Source organism: Bos indicus, chromosome 12, assembly GCF_029378745.1.
Source record: "Bos indicus isolate NIAB-ARS_2022 breed Sahiwal x Tharparkar chromosome 12, NIAB-ARS_B.indTharparkar_mat_pri_1.0, whole genome shotgun sequence".
Classification (NCBI taxonomy): Eukaryota; Metazoa; Chordata; class Mammalia; order Artiodactyla; family Bovidae; genus Bos; species Bos indicus.
The window spans coordinates 72,454,019-72,470,097 of NC_091771.1; the positions used below are offsets into that span (position 1 = coordinate 72,454,019).

Below are 16,079 nucleotides of genomic sequence, written 5' to 3' on the forward strand. Positions count from 1 at the left end.
GCACTAATCCCTATCATGCAGGCCCCACCCTCATGCCCTGGTCCTTCCCATGGCCCCACCTCCTAATACCAACACAGTGGGGCGTAGGTCTCAATGCATGATTTTGAGGAGAAGAACATTTATTCTATAGCATGTTGTCACAGATGGGGTGCTTAAAGAATAGAAATCAATTTTCTCAAGTTAAAGTTCTTGAGGCTATAGGTTCAAGGTGTGGGTAGGTTTCTCCTGAATCCTCTCTCCTTGGCTTCTGACTGCATCCACCTCACCGTGTCCTCACATGGTCTTCTCTCTGTTTACATGCAATCTGCGTCTCTGTTCTTTTTTGCTTTTTAAAGTTTTTATTGAAATATAGTTGATTTACTACATTGTGTTAGTTTCTTTGTACAGCAAAGTGACACAGCTATACGCATATATACATTCTTTTCCATAATGGTTTATCTCAGGGTATTGAATACAGCTCCCTGTGCTATACCATACGGCCTTGTTGTTTATCCATTCTACACATAATAGTTTGCTTCTGCTAACCCCAAATTTCCAGTCCATCCCTCCCCACCACTTCCCTCCATCCATGCAACCAAAAGTCTGCTCACTGTATCTGTGAGTCTGTTTCTGTTTTGTAAATAGGTTCATTTCTGCCGTAGTTTAGATTCCACATATAAGTGACTAATATGATATTTGGCTTTCTCTTTCTGACTTACTTCATTTAGTATGACAATCTCCAGGTTCATCTGTTTCTGCAAATGGATTCTTTCTTTCTTTCTTTCTTTTTTTTTATTCATGGCTGAATAGTATTGCATTGTCTATATGTACCACGTCTTCTTTATCCACTCATTTCTCAATGGACGTTTCGGTTGTTTCCATGTTTTGGCTATTGTGAATATTGTTGCCATAAACATAGGAGTACATGTATATTTTTGACTTATATTTTCATCCAGATATATGCCCAGGAGTGAGATTATTGGCTTATAAGGTAATTCTACTTTTAGTTTTCTGAGGAAACTCTATACAGTTATCCATAGTGGCTGCAGCAATTTATATTCCAACCAGCACTGTAGAAGGGTCCCTTTTACTCCATAGCCTCTCAGTTCAGTTCAGTCACTCAGTTGTGTCCGACTCTTTGTGACTCCATGGACTGCAGCATGCCAGGCTTCCCTGTTCATCATCAATTCCTGGAGCTTACTCAAACTCATGTCCATAAAGTTGGTGATGCCATGCAACAATCTCATCGTCTGTCATCCTCTTCTCCTCTTGGCCTTCAATCTTTCTGAGAATCAGGGTCTTTTCAAATGAATCAGTTCTTTGCAGCAAGGCCAAAGTATTGGAGTTTCAGCTTCAGCATCAGTCCTTCCAATGAATATTCAGGACTGATTTCCTTTAGGATGGACTAGTTGAATCTCCTTGCAGTTCAAGGGACTCTCAAGCATCTTCTCCACACCACAGTTCAAAAGCATCAATTCTTTGGCACTCAGCTTTCTTTATAGTCCAAGTCTCACATCCATATATGACTACTGGAAAAATCATAACTTTGACTAGACAGACCTTTCTTGGCAGAATAATGTCTCTGCTTTTTTAATATGCTGTCTACATTTGTCATCGCTTTTCTTCCAAGGAGCAAGCATCTTTTACTTTCATGGCTGCAGTCACCATCTGCAATGATTTGGGACACCCCAAAATAAAATCTGTCACTGTTTCCACTTTTTCCCCATCTATTTGCCATTAAGTGATGGGACCAGCTGCCATGATCTTAGTTTTTTGAATGTCGAGTTTTAAGCCCACTTTTTTCACTTTTATCAAGGGGGTCTTTAGTTCTTCTTGGCTTTCTGTCATAAGGGTGGTGTTATCTGCATGTCTGAGGTTATTGATATTTCTCCCAGCAATTTTGATTCCATCTTGTGTTTCATCCAGCCTGGCATTTTGAATGATGTACTCTGCATATAAGTTAAGTAAGCAGGGTGACAGTATACAGCCTTGACATACTCCTTTCCCTATTTGGAAACAGTCTGTTGTTCCATGTACAGTTCTAACTGTTGCTTCTTCACCTGTATACAGGTTTCTCAAGGGGCAGGTCAGGTGGTCTGAGATCCCCATCTTTTAAAAAAATTTCTACAGTTTGTTGTGATCCACACAATCAAAGGCTTTGGCATAATCAATAAAGCAGAAGTAGATATTTTTCTGCAATTCTCTTGCTTTTTTGATGATCCAACAGATGTGGGCAATTTGATCTCTGGTTCCTTTGCCTTTTCTAAATCCAGCTTGAACATCTGGAATTTCACGGTTCACATATCGTCAAAGCCTGGCTTGGAGAATTTTGAGCATTATTTTGGTAGCATGTGAGATGAATGCAGTGGTGTGGTAGTTTGAACATTCTTTGGCATTGCCCTTTTTTTGGATTGGAATAAAACTTATCTTTTCCAGTCCTGTGGCCACTGCTGAGTTTTCCAAATTTGCTGGCATATTGAATGCAACACTTCCACAGCATCATCTTTTAGGATTTGAAATAGCTCAACTGGAATTCTATCATCTCCACTAGTTTTGTTCACAGTGATGGCTCCTAAGGCCCATTTGACTTCACATTCCAACGATGTCTGGCTCTAGGTGAGTGATCCCATCACCATGGTTATCTGGGTAATGAAGATCTTTTTTGTATAGTTCTTCTGTGTATTCTTGCCACCTCTTCTTAATATTTTCTGCTTCTGTTAGGTCCATACCATTTCTGTCCTTTATTGAGCCCATATTTGCATGAAATGTTCCTTGGTATATCTAATTTTCTTGAAGAAATCTCTAGTCTTTCCCATTCTATTTTTTCCCGTCTATTTCTTTGCATTGATCACTGAGGAAAGCTTTCTTATCTCTCCTTGTTATTCTTTGTAACTCTGCATTTCAATAGGTATATCTTTCCTTTTCTCTTTTGCCTTTAGCTTCTCTTCTTTTCTCAGCTACTTGTAAGACCTCCTCAGACAACCATTTTGCCTTTTTCATTTATTTTTCTTGGGGTTGGTCTTGGTCACTGCCTCCTGTACAAGTTCAGGGACCTCTGTCTGTGGTTGTTAATGCACTCTGTCTATCAGATCTAATCCCTTGAAGCAGTCCACTCCCTCTCAGCCACTGTTACTTAATGGTCTTTCTGACTGGTGTGAGGCGATAGCTTATTTTGGTTTTCATTTTCATTTCTCTAATAATTCACAGAAATGAGCTTCTTTTCATGTGCCTATTAGCCATCTGTACATGTCCTTTGGAGAAATGTCTATTTAGTTCTTCTGCCCATGTTTTTTAGTTGGATTTTGTTGTTATTGTTGAGTTGTATGAGCTGTTTGTATATTTTGGAAATTAAGCCCTTGTCGGTCACATCATTTGCAATATTTTCTTCCATTCTGTAGGTTGTTTCTTCATCGTGTTTATGGTTTCCTTTGCTGTGTAAAAACTTGTAAGTTTGATTAGGTTCCATCTGCTTATTTGCTTTCTTTTAATTAAAAATTATTATTTATTCCTGACTGTGCTGGGTTTTCATTGCTTTGAGGGCTTTTCTCTAGTTTCAGTGAGCAGGGGCTGCTCTATATTGTGGTGTGTGGACTTCTCAATGTGGTGGCTTCTCTTGTTGTAGAACTTGGGCTCTAGGATATGTGGGCTTAGTAGTTGCAAGTCCTGGACTCCAGGGCACAGGCTTATTAGTTGTGGCACATGGATTTAATTGCTTTGTGCATGTGGGAAACTTCCTGGACCAGGAAAGAATTCCATGTCTCCTGCACTGGCAGGTGGATTCTTTGCCAGTGAGCCACCAGGGAAGCATCCATTTGTATATTTTTGTTTATATTTCTATTGCCTTCAGAGATTGAGCTAAGAAAACACTGGTATAATTTATGTCAGAGAATGTTTTGCCTATAATCTTTACAGGAAGTTTTATGATGTCATGTCTTATAATTAAGTCTTTAAGCCATTTTGAGTTTGTTTTGTGCATGGTGAGGTGGTTTGTTCTAACTTCATTGATTTACATGTCTGTGTTTCTGTTCCCATGTCTTAGTCTCCTCTTCATCTAAGCACACCAGTCACATTAGATTAGTTCCAGTATAACTAAGGGTAATCATTACTTCTTTAAAGTCCATGACACCAAATTCTAAGGTAATGATGACTAAGGTGACAACATGTGAACTTGAGGACATGATTAATTTACAGTAAGCCCAGAAAGTAAAGAAAAGAGGCTTCATAGGGTCAGCAGATGTGCAAGGAACTCTGAGCTTTGGACACTAGGGGCTGGAATTCCACATCCACTAAGTGGGGGTTGTTAGACTTTGGTGGAACCTGCCTGTGTATAAAACATGCTCAGTGTTGAGGTGATGAAAGAGTTGCAGAGATGGATGGTGGTGATGGATGCACAAAATTGTGAATGTACTTAATGCCACTATATGGCTACATGGTTAAAATGGCAAATTTCACTTTAGGTGTATTGTAACACACATATAAACCTGAATAGTAGCACTGAATCTTTGAGAACATGAGAGAACAGGGCAGATGACACATTGCAGGGCCTCCAGCTCTCTGATCTGACTCCCCCCTTTCCTACCCTCTCCTGTTCATGACTTGATGAGTTTTCCCTTAGAGAAGTGCCTTGTGTCTTGTCATGAGTTCAGTGACAGGAGCTCGTGCTGTGACGGTGATTCCCCACCCCCACCCTTCTGGCATCTTGAGTGTCTCAGCCTCTTGGTTCCCAGCATCTCACCCTGGACTTATAAATGTCTGTCTCCCCATCTTGTGAGCATCTGCACAAGTTCTCCATCAGGGCAGGAACAGATTCTGCTGGTCATTGCATCCATGTCACAAGGGAGAGTAAGGCACTTTGGTGCCATGTACACTGTGCTGATCACAGAAATTCTCCTGAGTTCTTTTTCAAACACAGGAGATTATTTATAAAATCATCTCATATTTTGAGTGTACCACTTTGGATATGTACTTGAAAGAAGCAAGCTTAAGATTGTTGTTTGCTAATCAGAACCACACTCTCTAGGGTGCCTTGAAGCAGAGAGCATGAAAGCTATTATGGAAGCCACTCAGCAGCAGCTGGAGAATGTTCTCAAGTTAGACAATTGGATGGGACATATGCTGTGAAAGATGGTGGTTGTGTGGAAGCTTAACAATGGGGATGTTTTGTATCCACTTCTACTACCATTAACAGTTTCCTTCAGTCATGAAGGAAGGTCACTGAGGTTCATGAGTTTTACAACTTGCTGCTGTGAACACTAAGTGGGTTCTGTTATCTACAGAAGATGAGAGGCCTTGGATAAACTGATGCAGTCTCCCCTGTGTCCAGTTATGGATCCTGCCATGGTTCAGCCCCACATCACCAGACCCCTGCCTCTTCAGGTCTGCGGGTCTGTCCTGATCAGACTCCCCCCATTGTTTGTATTACTTCATCTGTGACAAAATATAGGAAGAAAACATTTTACAGCTTTTGTGTTGGTCCATCTTGGACATAACAGCCCATCAGATTTGATTAACATTCACCTTCAGGACCTTTAGGCAAGTAAATATGAATTGAGATGAAAAAATTCCATTTAAAAACTTTAGTACTAAGTCTGAAAAGGTGTTAGTCAAGAAACTTGGGTATGAACACTGAGCTAACACATGTCAAAAGGTAAAAATGAATCCTTTGGACTTAATGAAGCAATGGTGTGTATGCCTACATCCTGGGGTATTGCTTCTGATCACAGACCCAGTGTCCAATGTGTCCCTTAGGACTTTTCTTCCTGAGTCCAAAGCACATCACCACTCATGGTTAGGGAGGACTGGAGGAAGAGGCTGACATTTACCAAGCAGATTTGTGGTTTGATTTCTCAGGATGTGTGGATGGGTTGTCACTGACCTTGTTTTGAGATGAAGAAAACTGAGGTTCAGTCGCTTGTCCAACATCATCAGGTTTGTGAAAGGAACTGAGCTGCAGTCTGCTGCCCCCAGATTTTTTTCCTGACTCACTAACAGGCTGAGCTCTGGACCAGGTTCCTGAGATTTGCTCTGTGAGGGGCTCGGGATCCCAGAGTACCTGCCTGGAGCCCTGCCCGAGGTCACTGGGGCCCTGGATCAGGCACTCACTTCCCTGGAGGGGTTGTGGACCCAGTGGGATGAGACTGGGGCTGAGTCCCTAAGGTTCTGTATTTAAAATGTAGGAACAATATTTTACTGTGAAAAATACTTAAGGTTGAATAGTTGAGGTGGTGTCTTGACTGGGCCATTGGGTGATTTCCACTCTGCTTTGGGCCTTTTGGATTCTGTTCTTTTATTTTCATGTTTGGAAAGTGTTCGGTCTTAACGAAAGACTTGCTTCCTGGATGGAACGGGGAATGTTGTAGAGACTGATGGATGCCATGCTGACATTCATATTCTGTCTAATATTATTTGGGAACAAGTCTCTAACAAATTCACTCTGGCAAAGGTTACCAAGAATCTATTAGGCTTTTGTTGCAAATAAGTACACCATTAATTTTATATAAACACCTATAAAACTGTCTAAGAATGTACACATTTTTATATGACATAGATCCCCCTTTTCCCATTCCTTCATAATGATAAAATAGTGTTTTAGTTCAGTCAAATTTTGATTTCTCAGTATTGCTTAGTTGTTTTTCTGTATAAAACATTTAAATAATTGTTAAGCTGAGTTTTAGAGCAAAGAACTTAGCTGTTAGTATCTCCTTCACTGGACTGGTTTTTAGAACTTTTTGTAGCACTAGATTCAAATTTGCTGCTGACAAATTTAAGAACCTAGTTGGAATAATTAATTTATGTGTATGTAATTTTTATTATTGATTTGGTATTTAAACTACAGACCTTTGACTGCTGTGTGATCTTTGTCTTACTGTTTTCAAAATATAAGTTTTTTTGGAGCCCCCCATCATGTGCTTTTGCATTCTGTACCTTTTACATTTATAGGTGTGTTTGTCAGGCCTTGAAGGAGAAGATCACAATCTTAGTGACTCATCAGTTGCAGTACCTAAAAGATACAAGTCAGATTCTGATATTGAAAGATGTAAGTAATTTCTAGAAATCTGTGGAATTGCTAGCACACAGGTGTGTTGAAGGACAGACCTCCCCACAGGTCACTCTCCTGGCTTCATGGTAAACACTCTCTTTTCCCTCAATTTTTTACCCCCTTCTTCTCAGAGCTGCTGTTCCTGCCTTGGAGGATGAATCCAAAGACCTGTAGCCTGCCAGGCTCCTCTGCCCATGGGATTCTCCAGGCAAGAATACTGGAGGAGGTTGTTATGCCCTCCTCCAGGGGATCTTCCCAACCCAGAGATCAAATCCTGTCTCATTGGCAGGCAGTTTCTTTACCACTAGCACCACCTGGAAAGCCCAGAAATATCACTATTACACTCTAAGCCACATAAATCCTAAAGTATTTAAGTACAACCACAGGGTTATTGAATCATCACTGTTATAATGAAATCTGTTAAAGATAATGATGCAATTTTATTTAGAACTTTTTATTTTCCTCTTCCATGACTTAAGTCAGAGTATATTACTTAGAAATTAGAGATACTAAGATCCATTTGCACCCAGGTGTTTGTTATACATAGCTTGCCTAAAGATCATCTTCCACTAACATGTGGGAGTCTGTGCAGCAAGAGGACAAGGTTCTGCCTTCATGGGGCTCCTGATTTTAATGGAGATGGATGTGACATCCTGGCCTCCCTGAGGAGCTGGTGCCTCATGGGGTCTGAATGACATGAATGTGGGGGCCACACAGTCACCAGGGGGAGTGGGTCTGAGGCAGGGGGTCCTCAGGAAGGAGCTGACCTGGCAGGTTGGAGGAACGGCAGGAAGACCGGCATGTCTGAGGAGAGTGAGCTGGTCTCCGAGCAGGGGGCAGTGGGCCCAGAAGTGGGATGGAAGCCTTGAATGGCATGATATTTGAGAGATTCCTCTGATGTTCACTGGAGGGGTGACAGCAGAAGTAGTTAGGAGTCTTAGTAAAGTTGAGAAAATGGAAGTGTGGGCTCAGGCTAGAGTGTAATTTTCTAGAGCTGCTGTAAAGAATTCTAAAGAGTCACAAACTGGGTGACTTAAAATAATGTTTTTATCCTCTCCCTGTTCTGGAGGCTACAAGTCCCAATTCCAGGTGCTGGCAGGGCTGTACTCTCCTGAAGGCTCCAGGGGAGGATCCTTCCTTCCAGCCTCTGGTGTTCACCAGCCTTCCTTGTGTTCCTTGGCTTCCAGTTTCAGCACTGTGGTCTCTGCCTCTGATGTCACATGGTCATTGTCCCCATGTCTGTCTGAGTCTTTTCACTTCCCATAAGGATATCAGTCATATTGAATTTAGGGTCACCCTGCTCCAGTGTGACCTCATCTTAACTTGATTACATCTGCAAAGACCCTTCTTCCAAATAAGATCATGTTTACAGGTGTCATGTTTGAACTTATCCCTCCTTGGCCTGTTTACCTTTGGGCCTCAGAACCTCTGTCATTAACCCCTGAACTGTTCCACATGTTCTCGATCAGATCCCTGACTTAAGAAATGAATTTCTGATCTAAGAAGGATTATTAAAATGCAGAACCTCTGTCTCTCTAGAAGTAGTTCCATGTGTTGACTCCTCTCCACTCCTCTAGGAATGGATTGAGGGAGGGGATAAGGTTTCTCAAGCTTGAGAGCAGTTGATTTCATGTTCAGAGGGGGTGATTCTGGTGTGTAAACCTCAGTGTTGACAGTGTTAGGAGCACAGATCAGTGGGCAGTAGAATAACCCATTGAACCAATCCCTAGATATTTTAGGGTCCCCTATTGCTTCCTTTGAGGACACTACCCCTAATTTTACTATGAACAAAACAACTATTTGTCCCCTGGTGAGCACCTCTTGGATGAGTTGGGATGCATCCTTACTGTTTGTCTGGGCCATGTCTCATAGCAGAGAGTGGATGTCTGCCCCCTTAGTCTCCTTGGGATTGTCAGTGTTTGGCTACTGAGTGAAATTGCTCCCTTTGTGCCACCAGTCATTTCATTGTGCATATTACAGATGTGAAGTGGTGAGTGGTGATTTCTTTAAAGAGGTATGTGAATTTTGCCTCCCAAGTAGAACAAGACACACTATATCCTGCATGATATTCTAGTTCTGCAGTATCAGATGGTACTCAGATGCTTCACTGGGTTTCTCCCAGTGGCTTACTTCAGGGGATAGGGTGAGAATGGTCCCAACTAATGTCTTGAGTCAACTTCTATCTGACCAGTGTTAACCAGAGCTGCCCGCATTTGATGAGTTTTGCATCCTGGGATTTTTTTCCTAGTGTTTTGGTTGCCATTGAGTGAATCAGCTGTGTCTTGTTTAGGGGTCGGAAAATGATGAAAACATCTGCACATTATTTTATATGACTTTGTAAGGGAGGGTAACTGTGCAGTGATGAGTTACATGTGTTCAAAGAACATGATGAGATTGGCTGTAGCTTAAGCAGTTGTCTGATATAGAGAAGCCTGGTTGGCTGCTTGTGATTGTTCTTAAGTTTCTTCTCAGATCTGAGTGCATTGATTCTGGCTTAGGTTTTGGTTTGTGGGCACAGGCTGCCAAGGCTTTAGAGCCACCCCAGACCCATGGCCTCCTTGTTTAATTACTTTAACAGTGGAATATTGAATTTTCAGGTTTAAACTTCCTGAGTGTGTGGGGGCAGTTGTAAAGACAATAGAGCTGGATCTCATGGGTTTTCTGTCCAGGGCTGCCTCCTGTTATCCCAGCCAGGCACAGGATAGAGTGACAGTGACAGTGGTCAGTGAAGATTTAATGAGAGACTCTTACCCATATGCAGATGTGCTGGTCTCCACCTCTGGGTTAAGTTTAAATTTCTTTCCTGGAATATCCTCCCCAATTGACTGTTTTTTAAATTCTGTTTCTCACATGATTTGCTGTATGTACATAGTCACTTAGTCGTGTCTGACTCTTTGTGACCCCATGGACTGTAGCCTGCCAGGCTCCTCTGTCCATGGGATTTTGCAGGCAAGAACACTGGAGTGGGTTGCCATGCCCTCCTCTAGGGGATCTTCCCGATCCAGGAATCGAACCCAGGTCTCCTGTATTGCAGGCGGATTCTTTACTGTCTGAGCCAGCAGGGAGGCTTCTCTCAGTTCCCATGTTGTCTGTAGAGACTGTGCTGATTCTCCCACCAACCTCTGTGCTTCTTGCTTCCCCAAGTGCCCAGGGTACTAATGTCAATGGCCTGCATTTTAAACACATAAGCAGATGTTTCTTTCATATCCCCCAGCACCCAACACAGGGTTTGGCAGAAAACACAATGCTCAGTTCTGTACTGAGTTGACTGAACTACATTTTCCAACAAGAATTCTAGATTTAGGGATCATTTTTTTTTTTTTTTTTACAAAAACCATAATTTAAGGCCATATAACTTTTCTTGATTAATATTGAGGTTGTTTTACTATTATAAAATGTAAAATAATTCCTCTTTTTTTTTTTTTTTTAATTTTAGGGCAAAATGGTGAAAAGGGGAACTTACTTTGAGTTCCTAAAATCCAGTGTAGATACTTTTTCCATTTTTGACAAGGGGAATAAGCAATCTGAACCATCTCCAGTTCCAGGAACTTCCACTGTGATCTCTGAGTCTTTGGGTCGGCCTCTACAGTCTCCCAGACCTTTGTTGAAAGGTGCAGCTCAAGAGGAACAAGATGTGAGTTTCTATCCATCAGTGTGCCTGGGTCTGTCTGGTCTTGGTGGCCTCAGGGACCTTCAGTCTGCTTCTCTAATGACATCTTCATTTGTCCCAAAGTAGACCCTAAAGTTCCCAAAGTCTATTCCATGGAATTGATAGAAGAGCATGAATGGAGCAAGCCTGCTTGGGGTTCCCCTTTGAGTGTAGGATGGAGAATCTTATGGAGATGAGTAGTGAGTGCACTGCTATGAATTTCTGTGTGTGTGTGGCTCACACTGATTGAGATCTCTTCCGTTTACCATAATTAGATCCTACTCAATCTGGTGGCTCCTAATTTCCCTTATGCATCCAGAGGATTAATGTGAAGACCCCCTTAGACTGAGTCCTGCTTTTGCCACATTAAATCAGCTACTTTTCCTATAGGTTGGAATGTTCAAGCACTACATGTGACTGGTGGTATTATTTTGCCTCGGTGTCAGATGGTTTGTGACAGGTCAGAGGTAACTTATACAAAAGACCTGACACATGGTAGACACTTTGGTAGTTCCCCTCCTCCTTTCTTACCCTTCAAGACTGAGAACCACATCTTATCAACCTTGAATCTCAGTGGCCAGAATAGAGTTGGGACATTCTAGGCTCCTATGACTCTATACTGCATTCTAAGTCCTCCAGACAGAAGTATGGAAATGCGCTAGATCTCCCTTAAAATACACAGATAATCTTTGATATCGAAACCCTGAATATCCAAACCCAGGAGCCTGGATGATTCTGATAAGTATTCAGATTACCTATTCACTTTCTAAACTCAAGAATCACTCTCTAAAATTTTGGAATCACATAGATTCAAATCATACGCTTGCAACATGCTATCCAAACTCATATTATTCCAGCCCTCTTTGTGACTCAGTTTACTGTATTTGGCTAGTATTTAGAGCCCCAAGTATGTTTTCTGTTTCTTTCATTGGGTGACACAAGTCATCTAAAGGGATACATTAGCTCCATATCATTTTGTGTGTTATTTTAGCTTCTGCATTTATATATTAATTGATTTTTGTTGTGTGTGTGCTGACAGTCGTGATTTATTTTAAGCAAAGCTACCCAACTGTGAATAACCTCGTGCAAATGTTCTTTTACTTCTAATAGAATCCTAGGCATAGGATGGCAGGGTCCAAGGGTAAACACATATGTGATTTGGCTAGATATTCCTACACCCTTCTCCATAGGAGATGGACCATCCTGCACTCCTGCCAGTATATGAGATGTGTCTGTTTCCCCACAGCTTTGCAGTGGAGGGCATTGTTTAACTTTTGAAATATGGGGTTTATTATTTAAAATTTCATGTCTCACTGCCATTTTTCCCTTCCAGACTGAGAACATACAGGTTACACTACCTCTAGAGGGCCATCTGGAAGGAAAAGTGGATTCTAAGACCTATGCAAATTACTTTACAGCTGGTGCTCACTGGTCTGTCATCATCTTCCTTATTCTAGTAAACATTGCAGCTCAGGTACGTAAGGGCATTTATCTTGATTTGTGTACTCAGGTTGATATTTACATACTATTTATACTGTACTTTATAATTATTTTTGTGTATTAAGAGATTTATCCCAATGAATTGGCTCATGAGATTGTGAGATCTAGCTGGGTGAATGTGAAATCAGAAAGGCAGGACTACAGGCTGGAACCTCAGGCAGGAGCTGACTCTGCTGTCTTGAGGCAGAATTTCTTCCTCCTCCAGGAAGCCTCAGGTTTTGGTCTTATGGCCTTTGACTGACTGGATGAGGTGACCACAGTGTTGAAAGTGATCTGCTCTACTGAAGTTCTCATGATGGATGTGAACCACATCCACAAAATACCTTCACGGCAACATCTGGACAAGTGTTTGGTTGAATCACTGGAGACCAGCCCAGACAGGTGACACACAGAACACCACTACTGTACCTCTCAAGCTTTTTGCTTTGAAAGATCAAAACATTTTTATGGTTATTACTGCCTTTGCCGTCCACTTGTATTTGCATTGAAACTATATGCAGATCAGGAAGCAACAGTTGAAACTGGACATGGAACAACAGACTGGTTCCAAATAGGAAAAGGAGTATGTCAAGGCTGTATATTGTCACTCTGCTTATTTAAGTTCTATGCAGAGTACATCATGAGAAACGCTGGGCTGGAAGAAGCACAAGCTGGAATCAAGATTGCTGGGAGAAATATCAATAACCTCAGATATGCAGATAACACCATCCTTATGGCAGAAAGTGAAAAGGAACTAAAAAGCCTCTTGATGAAAGTGAAAGAGGAGAGTGAAAAAGTTGGCCTAAAGCTCAACATTCAGAAAACGAAGATCATGGCATCTGGTCCCATCACTTCATGGGAAATAGATGAGGAAACAGTGGAAACAGTGTCAGACTTTACTTTTTTGGGCTCCAAAATCACTTCAGATGGTGACTGCAGCCATGAAATTTAAAAATGCTTACTCCTTGGAAGGAAAGTGATGACCAACCTAGATAGCATATTGAAAAGAAGAGGCATTACTTTGCCAACAAAGGTCTGTCTAGTCAAGGCTATGGTTTTTCTAGTGGTCATGTATGGATGTGAGAGTTGGACTGTGAAGAAAGCTGAGGGTTGAATAATTGATGCTTTTGAACTGTGGTGTTGGAGAAGACTCTTGAGAGTCCCTTGGACTGCAAGGAGATCCAACCAGTTCATTCTAAAGGAGATCAATCAGTCCTGGGTGTTTTTTGGAAGGAATGATGCTAAAGCTGAAACTCCAGTACTTTGGCCACCTCATGCGAAGAGTTGACTCATTGGAAAAGACCCTGATGCTGGGAGGGATTGAGGGCAGGAGGAGAAGGGGACAACAGAGGATGAGATGGCTGGATGGCATCACTGACTCGATGGACGTGAGTCTCAGTGAACTCTGGGAGTTGGTGATGGACAGGGAGGCCTGGCGTACTGCGATTCATGGGGTCACAAAGAGTCGGACACGACTGAGCAACTGAACTGAACATTATATTTGGGGAGCAAAGTCTTCTAGGAAAAAGGAGATTTCTTTTAAAGATATTAAATTTTAAGAGGCCCTCTTCTGACCTGTGGTCATCTGGGGTGTGGGGCTTGGCACAGACTTGAGCCAGAAGGACCATCTCCATGTTCTGGAGCCTTTCCATCCCCCATGTTAGTGAGCAGGGTGTGAGGCTCAGTGATGTCAGTGTGTGAGTGACTGTTGTTTCCTGATCTAGGTTGCCTATGTCCTGCAGGACTGGTGGCTTGCAGACTGGTGAGTGATTCCTGATCTGACTAAAAGTGCTATGAAATCTACACAAAGCCTCATTTTCCCACAGAGTCAGGGGTCTGACCCTCACATAGTTTCCCTGAAGAAAAATGAAAGTTCCTGTGGGTGGTGTGTGACCCACCATGGTCTGTCCCATGTCCCTCCCTTTAACAGCTTCTTCAGAGAATTTTTTTTTCTTTTTTTTAACTTTTAATATTGCATTGAAGTATAGCTGATTAACAGTGTTGTGATAATTTTAGGTAAACATCAAAGGAACTCAGACATACATATGCATGTATCCATTCTCCCCCAAACCCCACTTACATCCAGGCTGCCACATAGCATTGAGCAGAGTTTCATGTGCTTATACAATAAGTCCTTTTTGGTTACCTGTTTTAAATATAGCAGTGTGTGCATGACCATCCCAAACTCTGTTAACTGTCCTTCCCTCATCAACCATAAGTTCATTTTCTAAGTCTATCTTCACAAACAGTTTTGAAAACTGAAAGTCGTGATTCAAATTTTTATTTTTATTTATTTTTATTTTTTTAAATTTTATTTTATTTTTAAACTTTACAATATTGTATTAGTTTTACCAAATATTGAAATGAATCCGCCACAGGTATACCTGTGTTCCCCATCCTGAACCCTCCTCCCTCCTCCCTCCTCCCTCCTCCCTCCCCGTAGCATCCCTCTGGGTTGTCCCAGTGCACCAGCCCCAAGCATCCAGTATCGAACCTGGACTGGCGACTTGTTTCATACATGATATTATACATGTTTTAATGCCATTCTCCCAAATCTCCTCACCCTCTCCCTCTTCCACAGAGTCCATAAGACTGATCTATACATCAGTGTCTCTTTTGCTGTCTTGTGCACAGGGTTATTGTTACCATCTTTCTAAATTCCATATATATGCGTTAGTATACTGTATTGGTGTTTTTCTTTCTGGCTTACTTCACTCTGTATAATAGGCTCCAGTTTCATCCACCTCATTAGAACTGATTCAAATGTATTCTTTTTAAGGGCTGAGTAATACTCCATTGTGTATATGTACCACAGCTTTCTTATCCATTCATCTGCTGATGGACATCTAGGTTGCTTCCATGTCCTGGCTATTATAAACAGTGCTGCAATGAACATTGGGGTACACGTGTCTCTTTCCCTTCTGGTTTCCTCAGTGTGTATGCCCAGCAGTGGGATTGCTGGATCATAAGGCAGCTCTATTTCCAGTTTAAGGGAGATATACACAATGTCTTATGAGCTGGGAAACACTTTAGAGCATAAAATACATTTCTCTGAATGGAGATTTTTTTTTATATTTGTGTATATTCTATATATAATCTATAGTGTGATATTTTTTCTTCCCTGTTCAATAGGGCGAAAGTACAAAGTGGCCTGTATTTTAGGACATATGTAAGAGAAGCTGAAGAAGTAATGTTTGAACTGAGCTGGTTCTTAGGAGTTTATTCAGGTGAAGTTGCATCATCTGCTCCATTATAGCAGAGTCTAAGGTGTTTGTGGGTCTGTGTGATAAACTAGGGCTTCCGGAGTAATTCAGCAATGTCTTAACATATTGTCTTAGTCATATTTACTCTGTGAATTAATTAGAGTAATTATTTTAAAGATCTACTAGAAGAAAAGAGGCTCAGTGAAAACTCTTAATTTGCTCTGTACAGTATTTTGGTAGTTAAACGAGGATTGCATATTCAAAAAATCAGCCCCTGGAAATACATGGCTATTGTCTTAAGTAGGTTGCTTTAGCTAAATTTTTTATGGATGGGTAAGGGGATTAGAAATGAATCCCCACCCTGTGGTTCAGGTTGTAACAATTCTGTCTGAATAAACCTTGGCTTTTATTCATCTTGGATGAAATCCTCTAGTAGCATGGGCCCAAATAAAAGCATTATTCCCTCCCAGGTATGCAAAACTCTGCTTTACGATACTGCTCATCTCTTGGGCTTCACTAATTACTAGAGAAGCTAAGCAGGGGAAATCCAGTGTCTGGGATTAGATTCTTTCTCTTTCTTACCTTGAGATCACAGTGTTATCTCCTCCCCAACTGTGTGATTAATTTAACATTTGGCTTGCCATGCTAATATTAACATGACTCTCTCTGTTCACAAGAGTGTTTAGATTTGATATAGCATTATGTACTTCTTAAAGTGTATCTTCACCTA

At 41.4% G+C, this 16,079-nt stretch overlaps 1 protein-coding gene across 1 annotated transcript in view; it reads left to right on the forward strand.

The window, feature by feature from the left end:
• The window catches only part of LOC139186277 (ATP-binding cassette sub-family C member 4-like), a 158,891-nt gene that overhangs the window by 66,555 nt on the left and 76,257 nt on the right, over positions 1-16,079 (forward strand). Inside the window, 5 exon segments of the mRNA XM_070800558.1 lie at positions 6,919-7,015; positions 10,455-10,652; positions 12,001-12,141; positions 13,871-13,908; positions 15,279-15,373. Coding sequence (XP_070656659.1) covers positions 6,919-7,015; positions 10,455-10,652; positions 12,001-12,141; positions 13,871-13,908; positions 15,279-15,373 — 569 coding nt within the window.